At 36.0% G+C, this 13,876-nt stretch overlaps 1 protein-coding gene across 1 annotated transcript in view; it reads right to left on the reverse strand.

Annotated features, from left to right (window-relative positions):
- LOC137245406 (F-box/LRR-repeat protein 20) overlaps positions 1-13,876 on the reverse strand; it is a 248,838-nt gene that overhangs the window by 142,958 nt on the left and 92,004 nt on the right. The window contains exon 4 of the mRNA XM_067776028.1: positions 6,380-7,746. Coding sequence (XP_067632129.1) covers positions 6,380-7,558 — 1,179 coding nt within the window. The 5' untranslated portion in view covers positions 7,559-7,746. The remainder of the gene's footprint in view (positions 1-6,379; positions 7,747-13,876) is intronic.

The following is a 13,876-nucleotide window of genomic DNA, read 5'->3' on the forward strand; positions in this document are numbered from 1 at the left end:
AATTAAAAGATGCCGGTCATGGGCTTATCCAGAATGGCTATAACTGCCCTGGTATTGCTATATATAGTGTTCCAAAACAGAAAACAGTTTTGTATATTATGCTGGCCTTTATTCAAAATAAAAAGTTTTTGAACCAGGTCAATTTTTATCTCAGTCCGTCCTCTATAATCAGCAAGCCCACGCAATCTGATACTTCATCTCATTTTCCTTTAAGATCGTTTAGATTGTGGGTAGTCAAGAAAATTGCCAAGTAAGATATGGAGTCCAGGTTCGGTAGAGCCGGTGCACATAGATTTGTTTAATCAAATTTGCGGCAAAGGTGAACAAAGAATTGTAAATAAATGAACAAAAGATGCGTGAGTCTTTCTTGGCATAGGCTACCTATTCAACTTTTCTGAATCTCTGGGTGCCTGAGCGCAGCAATATGGAAAGCAATGAAATTATATACGAGAATAACAGGAAACGCTCCGAAATGGACTTAAACGAAGTTAACAAATCTGCACGATCATCTCATGAGAAAAAAAGCGAAAAGTAAGGACCCACTGGGATGATTGCGACGTTTCAAGATTCCTATGACTTTGTTCGTATAGAAGTAGAACTAGCTTTTTTCTCAAACTTAACAAATGGGCGATGAGAATACTTACAATCTTAACTAGAGAATATTGATCTATCCCCTCGATGATGGCGTACTCGTATACCACCACGTTCCCGCTACAGAAAAAGTCATCACTTTATTAATTTTTGTTGGGATTCATGGGGTTGGCCAACGTAATTCATAGCTTCTCCAACGTAATTGTCAACCTCGTCTGCCCGTCGCGAATTCTGTTTCTTTAGTAGACGAGGCTCTGGCTGGATGATCTGGTCAAATCAAACCATTCCCCATAAGATCGGGCAAGTACCTTAATGGATGACTATCAACATCGATAAAACTTCACAAAACCTTTAGGCAATCTGCCTATCGCTACAAAAAGAAGAAGAACCCTTAACTAACTCAACGGTGCCAATTAGAGAGCTGTACAGACTCCGGCTGCCATTTACATTCTGATATCAGCTGCTGCTCTGACGTGAACGTCTAATGGGAGCCTGCAGTGATGGAGGCTTTACTAAAGACCTTTGCAACTATAAAACCTTTAAAACTTTGTTATCAAATTAAAAATGTTTCCCATAGCGACTTGGAATGTGATTGAACACTGAAAAGCCGGCGTAGTGCGGTGTCCAAGACAACAAACTTGTGGTTGAACTGTTGAATTGTGGATTATGGGAATATTCAATGAGTATTGTTTTATGTACGGCGGGGTTATGAATTGCATCAAGCATTCAATAAAGGCAAAGAAATGCTGGTACTCTACTGACTGCTGCCGAGTAATCAAGCGGGTTTTGAAAGAGCTAAAAAAAAATATTAACTTTTCAAAAAGAGAAGAAATAAGCTGCGGGTACTTCTAGGCCAGACTCATGAGAGACGCTCCAGCGGGTTAGGGGGCTTAGAATATACCCGCGTAAGGTATGCCTGTCATAACAGGCGACTAAAATACCTAATTGATTCAAGGGGTTGCCAGCGCAATATATAACTCCTTCAACCCAATTGTCAACCTCACGTACCCGTGGCGAATCCTGTTTCATTAAAAGCCGAGGTTTTGGTGACACCGAACTCCTGATGGATCTTGGGAGTGGGAGGGCGGTATGGGCTAAAAGGATTCATGTGGTCATACCAAATCGTTCCCGAGATGGTCGGGCAGGTACTTTTATGGTGCTTGTAACCGCAACGTACCGGATCTGCATCCGGCAAAGAACTATCAACATCGCTAACACACACCAAGGCCGTCGGGAAGTGTCCTTATCGCTACAACAACAACAATAACGCTGATATTCTGCTAAGTAACAATGCGTTCTCTAAAAATGCTGGCACTGGCCAAAACGGTGTCAAAGAAGTGAGTTAGAAGCTATGTGTGGCAGAACCAAAGTGCCAGCGGGCACTCTGCCGTTGCCTGCAAAGTCGCTTTGCTACATTTCCTAAAAATATGGATTTGAACTAGGAAGCTTAATGAGATAGATAAGAGGACAAAACTTATGTGGCAAATATGGGCTTCATAGGCAACACCTTTCCGGAAGAGTTACAGAACATTTTTTGGTGTTTCTTCTGCAATTCGGCACAGATAAATTCTTTATTCCACAATAACTCATCACAGCCCCACTGAGTTGATAACGTCATTAGTTGACTAGCTTCGTAAATGTTGGTTTAATGTTATACATTTTTTCTAAATATTCTTTGCGTTAATTCGTTTAAAATGCGCTCCCTGCAGCTCCGAGTTTTTTTTTTTTTTTCATTCACATATTGATTTACGATTAAAGTCATTAACTTTTTTGTTGTCGGGTGCATTGTTTAGTTTTATACTCAGCTGAGCAGAGCTCACAGAGTATATTAACTTTGTTCGTATAACGGTAATCCGTAACGGCATAAACTAATCGAGATAGATATAGACTTCTATATATCAAAATGATCTGAGTCAAAAAAGAAATTCATTTAGCCATGTCCGTCCGTCCGTCCGTCTGTAAACACGATAACTTGAGTAAATTTTGAGGTATCTTGATGAAATTTGGTATGTAGGTTCCTGGGCGCTCATCTCAGATCGCTATTTAAAATAACGAAATCGGACTACAACCACGCCCACTTTTCCGATATCGAAAATTACGAAAAATGAAAAAAATGCCATAATTCTGACCCAAATATGAAAAAAGAGATGAAACATGGTAATGGGATTGGTTTTTTGACGCAAAATATAACTTTAGAAAAAACTTTGTAAAATGGGTGCAACACCTACCATATTAAGTAGAAGAAAATGAAAAAGTTCTGCAGGGGGGAATCAAAAGCCCTTGGAATCTTGGCAGGAATACTGTTCGTGGTATGACATATATAAATATATTAGCGGTACCCGACAGAAGATGTTCTGGGTCACCCTGGTCCACATTTTGGTCGATATCTCGAGAACGCCTTCACATATACAACTAGGGCTACTCCCTTTTAAAACCCTCATTAATACTTTTAATTTGATACCCATATCGTACAAACACATTCTAGGGTCACCCCTGGTCCACCCTTATTGCGATATCTCGAAAAGGCGTCCACCTATAGAACTAAGGCCCACTACGTTTCAAATAATCATTAACACCTTTCATTTGATAAACATGTCATACAAACACATTCCAGGGTTACCATAGGTTCTTTTTGCTAAATGGTGATTTTCCCTTATTTTGTCTCCAAAGCTCTCAGCTGAGTATGTAATGTTCGGTTACACCCGAACTTAGCTTTCCTTACTTGTTGTGTTTTTCCCTTCATGCAAATAACCGTACTTTTACGAGCTCGTATTGATTTATAGCACATTCAACATTCGCATCGCGGCGACATTGCAAAACCACAACAGGTTTGCCACCACAAAACGCCTCTCAAAAAATTCAACATTCAAATGAGCACCGAAAGTGGGGTGCCACACAATGAATGCTGCTGAAAAGAAGGCGCAGACTTAGAGGCAGGCCAAAAGCTGTTTGGCTGATTGACTTTCGTACAACCTCAACCATGTGTAAAATCGATTTATTAGAATTGTGCTAATGTAAGTATTTGTGTGCATGTGTGTGTGTGTCTGTATATACAATCAGGTTATTACCACTTTGAGGAAACAATTTACGGGAATTGGCGTAAAAGTTTGTTGGTAGTAAAAAGTAGAAAAAATTGTTTATTCGTTACATGAGTTATTGCCTTAAAATCATTATGGCATAATTTATGGATCAACAAGATAATATTTTGTTGATATATTAGCAGAAATTTATGGATTAATCAGATTAGATTGTTTAACAAATGTACAGCAGCGAACTCGAAAATAGCAGAAGCAATTTTTATCAAATTTCGTCAATTGAATTGTTCTTTTTTTAAATTTCGATAACTTAAAAAAAAAACCTGTATTAATTTTGTAATTAAAATATATTCAAAAAAATTCGAAAATTTTATAAAATTTTATGAAAATTTCGAACTTTTTATTTAGATTCCTGTGAATTTTTTTGCGTATGCAGGTTTGTAGCCCATTCAATTTTAGTCTAACATAGTATAAGTTTTAGGTCGCTCACAACTTGCGTTGATTTTTGACAAAATTTTTCCGACGGGTGTTTAAGATTTTTTTCGATGTTAAAAATAAAACCGAAAAAAAAATCAAAAATCAATATAAATTCTGAGAGACCTATAACTTTACTTTGTTAGACCAAAATTAATTGGACTAAAAAATTGCACACTCAAGCATATTGGGAGAATTCTAAATAAGAAGTTGGAATTTTACGTAAAATTTCATCTAATTTCCGATTTTGTTCAGAGATGTTTTTGAGGCTAGTAGGCATTGTTTTAATTAGAAAATTCATGGGCATTTTTTCCTAAATTATCTAAAATAAAAAAGAAGCATTAAATTGATATTGATAAAAACTGACACTGCTATTTTCGTGCTTGCTACTGTACATGAAACCGGCCTGTACGATACTAACAGGTAGCATATTTTCTCCTTTTAGTAACAGACATGTTGTTGCTGCAGCGATAAAAACACTCCCCGAATTGGAGGAAAGGTTAAACTACAAAAAAGAAAGAGGGGTACTGAAGATGAAATTCGGAAAAATTAGCTACTTCATTCATATTGAAGTAAAAAATATCATAGAAGACGTGCACAGACGTGCACTTGAAAGACTTAAACCTCTATAAGGAAAAAGGCAAATAATGAGGAGACAAAGACAAAGAACAAGATAGGAAGTGTGAAGAAGCGAAGACAGACAAGGAGATGTGAAACTACAGAAAGATGACGATAGAGAATAATAAAAAGATATTTTTGAAATGAGCCCACTTCGTTCATATTGGAAAAACCTCATGATAAGAATAAATAAGACTTAAAAACTTAACCCACAGGTGGCGTACAACGCATCAAATTCGATCGAAGGAGAGCGAGTTCTAGAATAAATTAAGAAAAAGAGGCAGATAGAGAACGAGAAAATGAGAAAGAAAGCGGATCGTGAGAGATGCAAATAAAGAGAATGATAGGAATAGAGAAAATCGAAGTGGAAAAAATAGACCGAAAGGCAATGAAAGAGATGATGGCGGAACTATACAAGGTGACAGCACGGTGAGAGCTGATTTGTACTTTTTTAATATGAGTTGATACATCAACTTCCGGCGCAACACGATTTTGATATTAGTCCATCGATTTACAAAAACAAAGTACATGGAACTTTTATTTATGTTTGTAGGTATATCACCGTGTTGCCACCTTGTATGGTTCCGCCATGGAAAGAGATGATGACGAAACGAGAGAAAGAAATATAGATTAATATGGAGAGGAAGAGATCGGAAGTGAGGTAGAGCATGAGTCCGAAAGCAGAGATATGGTAAGCAGCAAAAATGAATAAGTGTAGTGTTATTTGATCGTGCTGAGATGTAGGATTGGCACAGTTCTTGCAAAAATCGCGAGTACTCCATGCATGCATGCATGTATGGAGTACTCGCTATGGACCAACCGAGTACTCCAAAATTAACCACAATTCATACAAAAAATATGGTCCAATTAACATTGCGATGTCCTAGGACTGGACAATATACTCCAGCTTCGCATTACATCAGAGTAATCCATGGAGTACCCACAGTCCAATAAACATCGTGTAGTGATTACAATCGTTAAAAACGAGCAATGATCGGCTTACAATGTGTTCGTGTAGAAACATGAGTTGGTCCATTGCTGCATTACAGTGGAGTACAATGGTAAGTACTCCAGTGGACCACATGATCCAACGATTTTTGCAGGGGTATGTCTAGCTTGAGCAAAGCCAGGTAGGTATCCGACTAATTATCAGGTAAAAGAAAAAAGTAGCTTAAAACCAACGAAGGGTCTTCTAATTTGGCATAAAAATTCTACTTTGCTGACTAAAGTAAAAACTGTCCCGTTTTGAATATGTGTCACTGTAAATATGAATATACAGTAGCGAAAACGAGAATAGCAGTGACATTTTTTTTTCTAAATTTCATGTAATTAAACTTTCCTTGTTTTCGATAATTTTTGAATAAACTTACTCAAAATATGCAAGACAATCTCAAAACTTGTACGAAAATTTCGAACATTTTATTTTTATGGACTACAAAACTGGGCATTCGCTCGAATTTCCGATTTTCTTGAGATTAGCTTATTTGGTTTCATTTACAATTTGGTTTCATTTCGATTCTTTCTTAAACAATCGAAAGAAAAAAAAAAATTGAAATAACGAAATTTGACAAAAAATTGTCACTGCTATTTTCGTGCTCGCCGCTGTAGATAGCAAAAGCAAATACTATATGATATTAAAATATAGTCAATAATATATTTACTGGCACTTCCTCATCCAAAGAATCCTCCTCGTCCATTTTAATGATGGCGCTACTATCGCCAGTTAATGAGCTCACGCCGCTACCCGTTGTTGCTGCTTTTTGATTCACCGTTTGAAATAATAAAGTTTTTGTAGGACCGCGCAAATAGTTGCTGCCGCCGCTATTGACAAAACTGCTATGTGCGCTGCTACGATTGCAACCAGCGCTACAAACAATTGCTGCTGCTGTAGCTGCAGCTGCTACTGCTGCCGGAGCGCTACCGCTTAAAAAGAAATTGCTACCACTTGTATAACTGCTGTTACGACCTTTAGCTATGGTTAATGCGATAGCACTACTGCTGGCTGTACAGTTTGCATACGAAGCGGTAAGCGATGAAGTCGATGTTAAATTTGACGATGAGGCGTCAGCGAGTGCGTATGAGTTTAAGTTCAGAGCTGGCGCAGTGGCAGCAACTAAAGCTGACGAGTATGCTGATGAGGACTCTGTTGAGGATGAAGATGTTGTTGATGTGGCTGAACGCCAAATACTACCACCAAGACCACCAATTAGACGACGACCGCTGCCTACAATACCACCAACGCTATGACCGCCTGAAGCAGATACAATACCAACACCGTTATTGGTATTTTGATGGTTGTTAGTGTGATTGTTTTTACTATTATTATTGTTATTCGTGTTGTTGTTATTGCCGCTGTTGCTGCAGATGCTGCTATGTGTATTATGTAATAAACTCAAATTGAGTCCGCGTCTACCGTTAGCATCGTTATTATTGTCAGTCTGTGCGACGTTATGACTAGAACGCATTGGATTAAGTGGCGTTGCGCTACCTGCACTCACACTACTACTGCTGCCGCTATGACTACAAGCGCTACAGGCGTGACCGCTAGCGCTTGAACTAGAACTCGAGCTGCTACTGCCGGGATAGAGCAACTCGGCACTAACGTCACCAACGCCAACGCCACCGATGCTATTACTGCTGCCGCCGACGCTGCTATTGCTTGCGATGCTAAGATTTCCTGCCACACTGCTAGCGCCCACACGTTGCTCACTACCTGCACCACCACCAATTAAATTGCTGCCAAATTCTAAGCTTTCACTGCCGCTGCTTCTGCCACTAATGCCGACACCTACACCAACATCGCTGTTACGATTTAAAATTGTATTATTTTTGATAAACATTTAAATTTAAGAAACCGAAACGGTTGCCACGCTAAGCTCAGGCGTTGAGTGTGGTAGCTCAACAAATTTTGTTGTTTTTTCTATTATTAATAGAACAAGCGCCTTTGTATTGCACTTTTAGTTCTATTCTTTTTCCCAAAGTGTTTTATTTGCAAATATTTTTTACACTTCTGCTATTTTTTGAGTCACTGAAATAAAAATTAAATTTCTAGTATTAATACTTAATTGATTTTTAAGTTTTAATATTTAGCTTTTTATTCGTTTTTTCTTTACAGTTTTTTCAACACTCTTAATTTGTAGTTCCATTGTTTGCTATTTTATTATTTTCTCCGTTATAATTGAATAACAATTATTATTTACCGGTGTTAAGCGCATTATGTCTTAAATATATGCCTTTTTAATATTAATTTTTATTTCATTTTTTTTATTAAATAAATTAAAGTCTTTTTTTATCTCTTTCTCTTTTTATATAAAATAATATACATAAATTAATGCAAGGCGCGATAGCTTTCGAAGAGATTTAGGACGAGCTTCTTTTCATTAATGAGTTGTTTCTAATTTTTGACTACATACACTAGGCTGGGACGATTTGTATGGACGAAAGTTAACCGATATCGCGCCATTGATTTTTCGATAGGATTTGGGCTTAGGAAAAAAAGTTCCACTACGCATACCCAAAAAAATAATTTTCGAGCCTGCAAAATTTTATTTTTTTGACTTTTTTTCGACTTTGTTTTTTAAGGGTTTTTCATGACCTATTAAAAAATTTTCATTTGATAGTAAAATGTTCATGTATACCCTGTCCGACCCAAAAATGTCCGCTGAAAACGTTGTCGATAACAGTTTTTTGAAAAAAAAAAAAAAAATATATGGGGTATTCCATCCCAATTCAATTCAATTTTCAATTAAATAAAAAAAAAAAAATTATCGGCCCACTCCGGGATTAGTGGGGATGATTGCAGAATTGGTTGAAGTTTTTTATGAGAAAAAAGGCGAAATTTGAAAAATCTCGAAAAACTGAAAAATTACAAAAAAAAACTTTAAAAATTTTTTTGAATTTTTTCCGAAAAGCACATTTAAAAAAAAATTAAAAAAAAAAAAAAGATCCCAATCGGTCAATTTTTGAAAAAGTTATAGCATTTTGAAAACAAAAACGGTGTTTTTTAAAAATTCATAACTTTTTTTGAGTTGGTTGAAAAAATTTGAAACACTTCTGAAAAACGTCTTTCGTAAGGTAGAAAAAGAAGAAAAACTTTCAGCCAATTCTAAAGGGGTCGGGTTCAAAATTGGTCGAAGTGGGATGGAATACCCCATATATATACATCAAAATTTTACAATCAAATGAAAATTTTTTTAGTAGGTCATGAAAAAAATCTTAAAAATCAAAGTCGAAAAAAGTAAAAAAAAAGAAATTACGCAGGCTCGAAAATTATTTTTTTGGATATGCGTAGTAGAACATTTTTCCTCAGCGCAAATCCTATCGAAAAATTGATGGCGCGATATCGGTTAATAAATCGACCCACCCTAACATACACACTTTCTTTGTTGTTTTTATATTAAATATTCAACCCAATTCTAAATAAAAATTCCTTGCGAGTTTTTTCCCTTCTCCCATTCCTTGTATCCTAAAAAAAATTCCTTGTGAGTTTTTCACTTCTCTCTTTCCTCTTTCTTTATTCTGAACAATGTTCGCAAATGCGGAAACCGGTTATGGGAGAAAAGTAGGTATTATGAATGTGTGTGAGAGGGAGATTTCTCTGCAATTTCTTTGGAGTTTCTTCACTTATTAAAATAAAGCGAATGCATCAAATTAGTTAAAGTAAATTGGTTCTTTTAGGAAAGAACACTAATTTGTACAAATTTGTGCTAAAATATGTACATTCTACCATAGTATTCTTTATTTTAAGTCAAAAAGTATATCATAAGCAACGGAAGAGGTCTATATTTGATGCAGCCATCCAGAAATTGCGCAAAGATTTTTTAAGAAGGCTTAAATAGATTTTGGCATATGCCGAATGACAAATTCAGCTCGACTTGGGCGTCAGAAAATGACTTTGCTGAGTGGAAGCAGGCAACTCCAGCGTATTTGTGTTATCCCGCCTTCTTCTTCTTATGCTCCTCTGTTGATGTTGCTGTGGCACCAATTCATTACTCATTTCAGTGAATACCATATGAAATGTAATACTGTGCATTGTTTATACTTTATTTCTTAATTTCAAACAAATTCGCACTAATAATTAAGCTTTTCAATTTTTTAAACAAAATAAGAAATGCGTGCACGAAATTTCAATTGACAAAACAGCTGACTTCGAAAATTCGAAATTCCTATTCCCCATTTATTGTTCTCCCAAGGAGAAAAGAATTGGAGGCATTTTTCCGCGGGAATAAAAAAAAACCGCGAGAACAAAATTCCGAGGGAATATTTAGAATTGGGCTTAATATCTATTTTTCATTCAATAATTTTTCTTTGCTTTATTGTTATCTATAATATAAAAATAATTCGGGTTTTTCTTCCTGACGTTATAAATCCAGAACGTAAGAACCGATTTCCACGGTTTTGCATCCTTGGAAAGGTCTCGGGCTACGTGAGGTTTATGGCAGGATCGACGCACAGGGCCTCGAGATATAGGCCAAAACGTGGACCCGGGTATCCCTAAAACGTGTTTATAGAATATGGATAACAAATGAAAGCTGTTGATGAGTGCTTTAGTGGAGGGTAATTTTCATACCCCTGGGTTACTAGGGTCTCCAGATATAAGCCAAAACGTGGGCCTGTGAACGCCTAGATAGTGTTTTTACATTGCGGGTATCAAATTGAAGCTGTTGATGAGTGCTTTAGTACAGGGTAGTTTTCATACATATTGGTGAATAAGGTCTCGAGATATAGGCCAAAACGTGGATCAGAGTAACACTAGGATGTGTTTTTACATTATGGGTATCAAATTGAAGCTGTTGCTGTATGCTTTAGTACAGAGTAAGTTTTACACCGCTGGGTGACTAGGGTCTCGAGATATAGGCCAAAACATGGACCCGGATACCCATAGAATGTGTGTGTATTATGGATATCAAATGAAAGCTGTTGCTGAGAGCTTTAAAGTAATTTTCATTGTGATATTCGATTTAGTCGCATCAACCTGGCAAAACTGATAAATATGCATGCGAAGCCGAAATAAAGACATGAATTAATAATACCCACATACCTATTTACATACGTCCTATTTGATTTGCCTGAAATTTGGTATATAAATTTGCCTATATTAGTATTTACGATGCTTTTTCCGGGAAGTAGACCAGAGACGAACTGGGACTGGGATTAGGACTATGACTGGGACAGAGACTGAGACTGAGACTCGGAATGGGACTGGAACAAAATACATACCACCCTCTGGGACTGGCAATAAGATATGAAGGAGAATGAGAAAAACTTGAGAGAAGAGAAGACAGAAGGAGAAGGAGACTGAGAAAGAGACAGAATGAGACGAGGATGAAGATTGATGAAGCGAAAAATACGGAGGAAGGAATGAATAAAAAGATTAGGAAAAAGTGTAGAGGGGCGAGGGCAGAATTAGACAAAAAAAAGCTTATTAAAATGTATGCAGATAGACCAAATTTAGGGCAGAACAACGTCTGCCTGGTCTGCTAGTATATATATATTTCTTTATTTTATAAATGGGGCCATTTTTTATTAAATTTTTTGTTTTTGTTTTTTAATTCAATGTTGCTAGTAATCCGGAATACTAATGGTATAAAAATTCCATATGCATATATTTTTTATTAGTCCAAAAATATTTGACTTGATATTATTTTGTTAATATATTCTAAAACATGTGCTACTTTTTTCTAAGTTAGATTTTTTCATATACACTTCTTTCAGTTTTTTATGTAATTAAATTTTTTTTGCACTCAGTCCATTGCTTCATTGCATTACTTAATATTTCTATTATTTTATTTTATTTAAGTATCTTAATTATAATTATTAATGAATATGTTATTTAGTTTGTTACTTAGTCCTTTTTAATATTTTTCTATCAGGAAGCAACTGTCGAATTTTTTTTTTAATATTATTTTCTTATAAAACTTCAAATTTATCTTTCAAATCTGTGCTGTTAGATTTTTATTTTTTCGTCTTCATTCGTGTTTCAATTTCAATTTATTTTAACATTTGAATTTAACATTTTTTTTGTTTCGATTCTCAAAGTATTTTGAATTTTCGAGTAAATATATATTTTTTTATATTATATTTTGTTATTTATTATATCGTTTCGCGTATTTTAAAAGTTTTGTATTTTATGTCTAATATGTATAGTTTTTTTTAAAATATATTAATTAAATGCTACGAAAACTCGCTTGCGGCACTTTTGACACAATTATCTCTTTTTCTGTCTCAAACCGCTTAACCGCGCACGCATGCGTCACAAGAACTGGTTTCAAGTGGTGTAAGTTAAAAAATATAAGGAAGTAAACAAGAGCAAATATTTTAAATTATAAAAAAACCAAAAAAACCAGTTCAAAACTATCGTCATCGTTTAATTGTTATGTTAGTTGTTTTGTAAGTGGGCATGCACGATGTGTATTTATGTACACATCGTCGCCGTCCTGCCAAGTAACTAAGTCAAAAATTACTTTTTCCTGTCATAAAGAGGTTTGTGACTTGGCGATAAAATCCTAAGTATGCAAGCAGCTCTACATGCTGAAATGGACTTGATGAGCTTAGCCTGTCCTTTTTGGTCCTTTTTGGAAATGTATGCTGTCACTAACTCAAATGCTAAAAATAAACATAGTGTCTTTTGCTTGAACGCCGAAGATATATAAACAAGTTTTATTTGCATATCAACAATTGTTTATGAATTAATTGCATTCGCAAGGCGCCTAGACAGCAAACGCCTGCGAGTTGACCGGCAAACATGCTAACTTGTAGCAGACAAAAATAAAATAAAACAATGTACCCAGTAGTCTTAATTCAGTTAGGTAAAAGGCATATACCGTTAACTATACTACAAAATGTTTAATGGAGAAAAATAAAATGAAAATATTTAGTAAAAAACTAAAAAAAAATTTATTTAATGAAAAACTTATTTAAAAAAAGTGAAAATAAAATTCATAATTTTTTTTTTTTAATTTATTTATACAAGGCGTCACCGACAGTTTCGATTAATTCGGTGTGAACCTAACATGAACTACATTGTTGCTAATTTGCCCATTTTCCTTATTCGTTGTTTTAATTTCACTTTCCTACCTAGCATATAGCATACAAATATATGATATGCTTTGTTACATACTCCCATGTATGAATATTTTTTATGTACGATCTAACGGCAGAATCAGCTCATACTTAAAAGGTATAAATACTGAAATAACTGTGTAAAAATGTCTAGTTTTATCAGAGGCAACGAATAAAGTTAAAGTTTAAAAGCATACGCTTATTAAAATCTTTGTTCTTATTTTTTCTGAAAAACAGGCGCGTTAAGTGAACGCAACAATTCTTTTAAACCTTAAAGTGTAATTCGAGATTAAAACCAATAAACATGGATCAAAATTGTCAAGTATGTGAAGAGGTGGACAATGAGCGAATGGTCCAGTGTGACGCCTGTAACTCGTGGTATCAGTTCGACTGCGTCGGAATGGACAGCAATGTTGCTGACGTTAGCTGGAGCTGCGTCGGGTGTAGGCGCGACGTATTAGCTACAACTGCTCAACCAACAGCTTCATCATCGCCAAATACTAATAAAAGTAACGGGCATACGCAATATGTTCCACTGTGTCAACCACTTACAACAGCACAAATAATGGGAACGATCGTAAGGGCATCAACTCTGACCACAACATCCACCACGGTTATCCCAACACCTATTGCTGAGAGCATCGCAGTGCCTGTAACAACAAATTTTTCAACTTCGCAACATCACAACCTCGTAAGCACGACTGTTACGAATGCTGTCTCGCACACAATTCCACAAGCACCCTTTACGGTAAAGTCGTCGACGTAACCCGTAGATATTGGAAGGCACCCGCCGATTCCCTTGGTACATCCCACAGCATTTAAATGCTGGCTATATAGCTAGCTCGTCAACTAATATTTCATGTACTAACGCAAATACAGTGCCACGTCAAGAAATAAGTGCATTAAACGACAAGTGTGATAAGTCCGACATACAGCGAAACTTTCAATTAGAGCGTCTTAAAGAAGAAATGGAGATACAACAACAATATTTGGATAGCAAATACAGAATTTTGTCACAATACAGTGAGCTTCCTTCTACTGTTTTTTCTCCATTCTCGCAGAGTGTAGGACCGTCGCATTCGCAACTAGTGGCAAGG

This window comes from Eurosta solidaginis, chromosome 3, assembly GCF_040869045.1.
Source record: "Eurosta solidaginis isolate ZX-2024a chromosome 3, ASM4086904v1, whole genome shotgun sequence".
In the NCBI taxonomy this organism is placed as follows: Eukaryota; Metazoa; Arthropoda; class Insecta; order Diptera; family Tephritidae; genus Eurosta; species Eurosta solidaginis.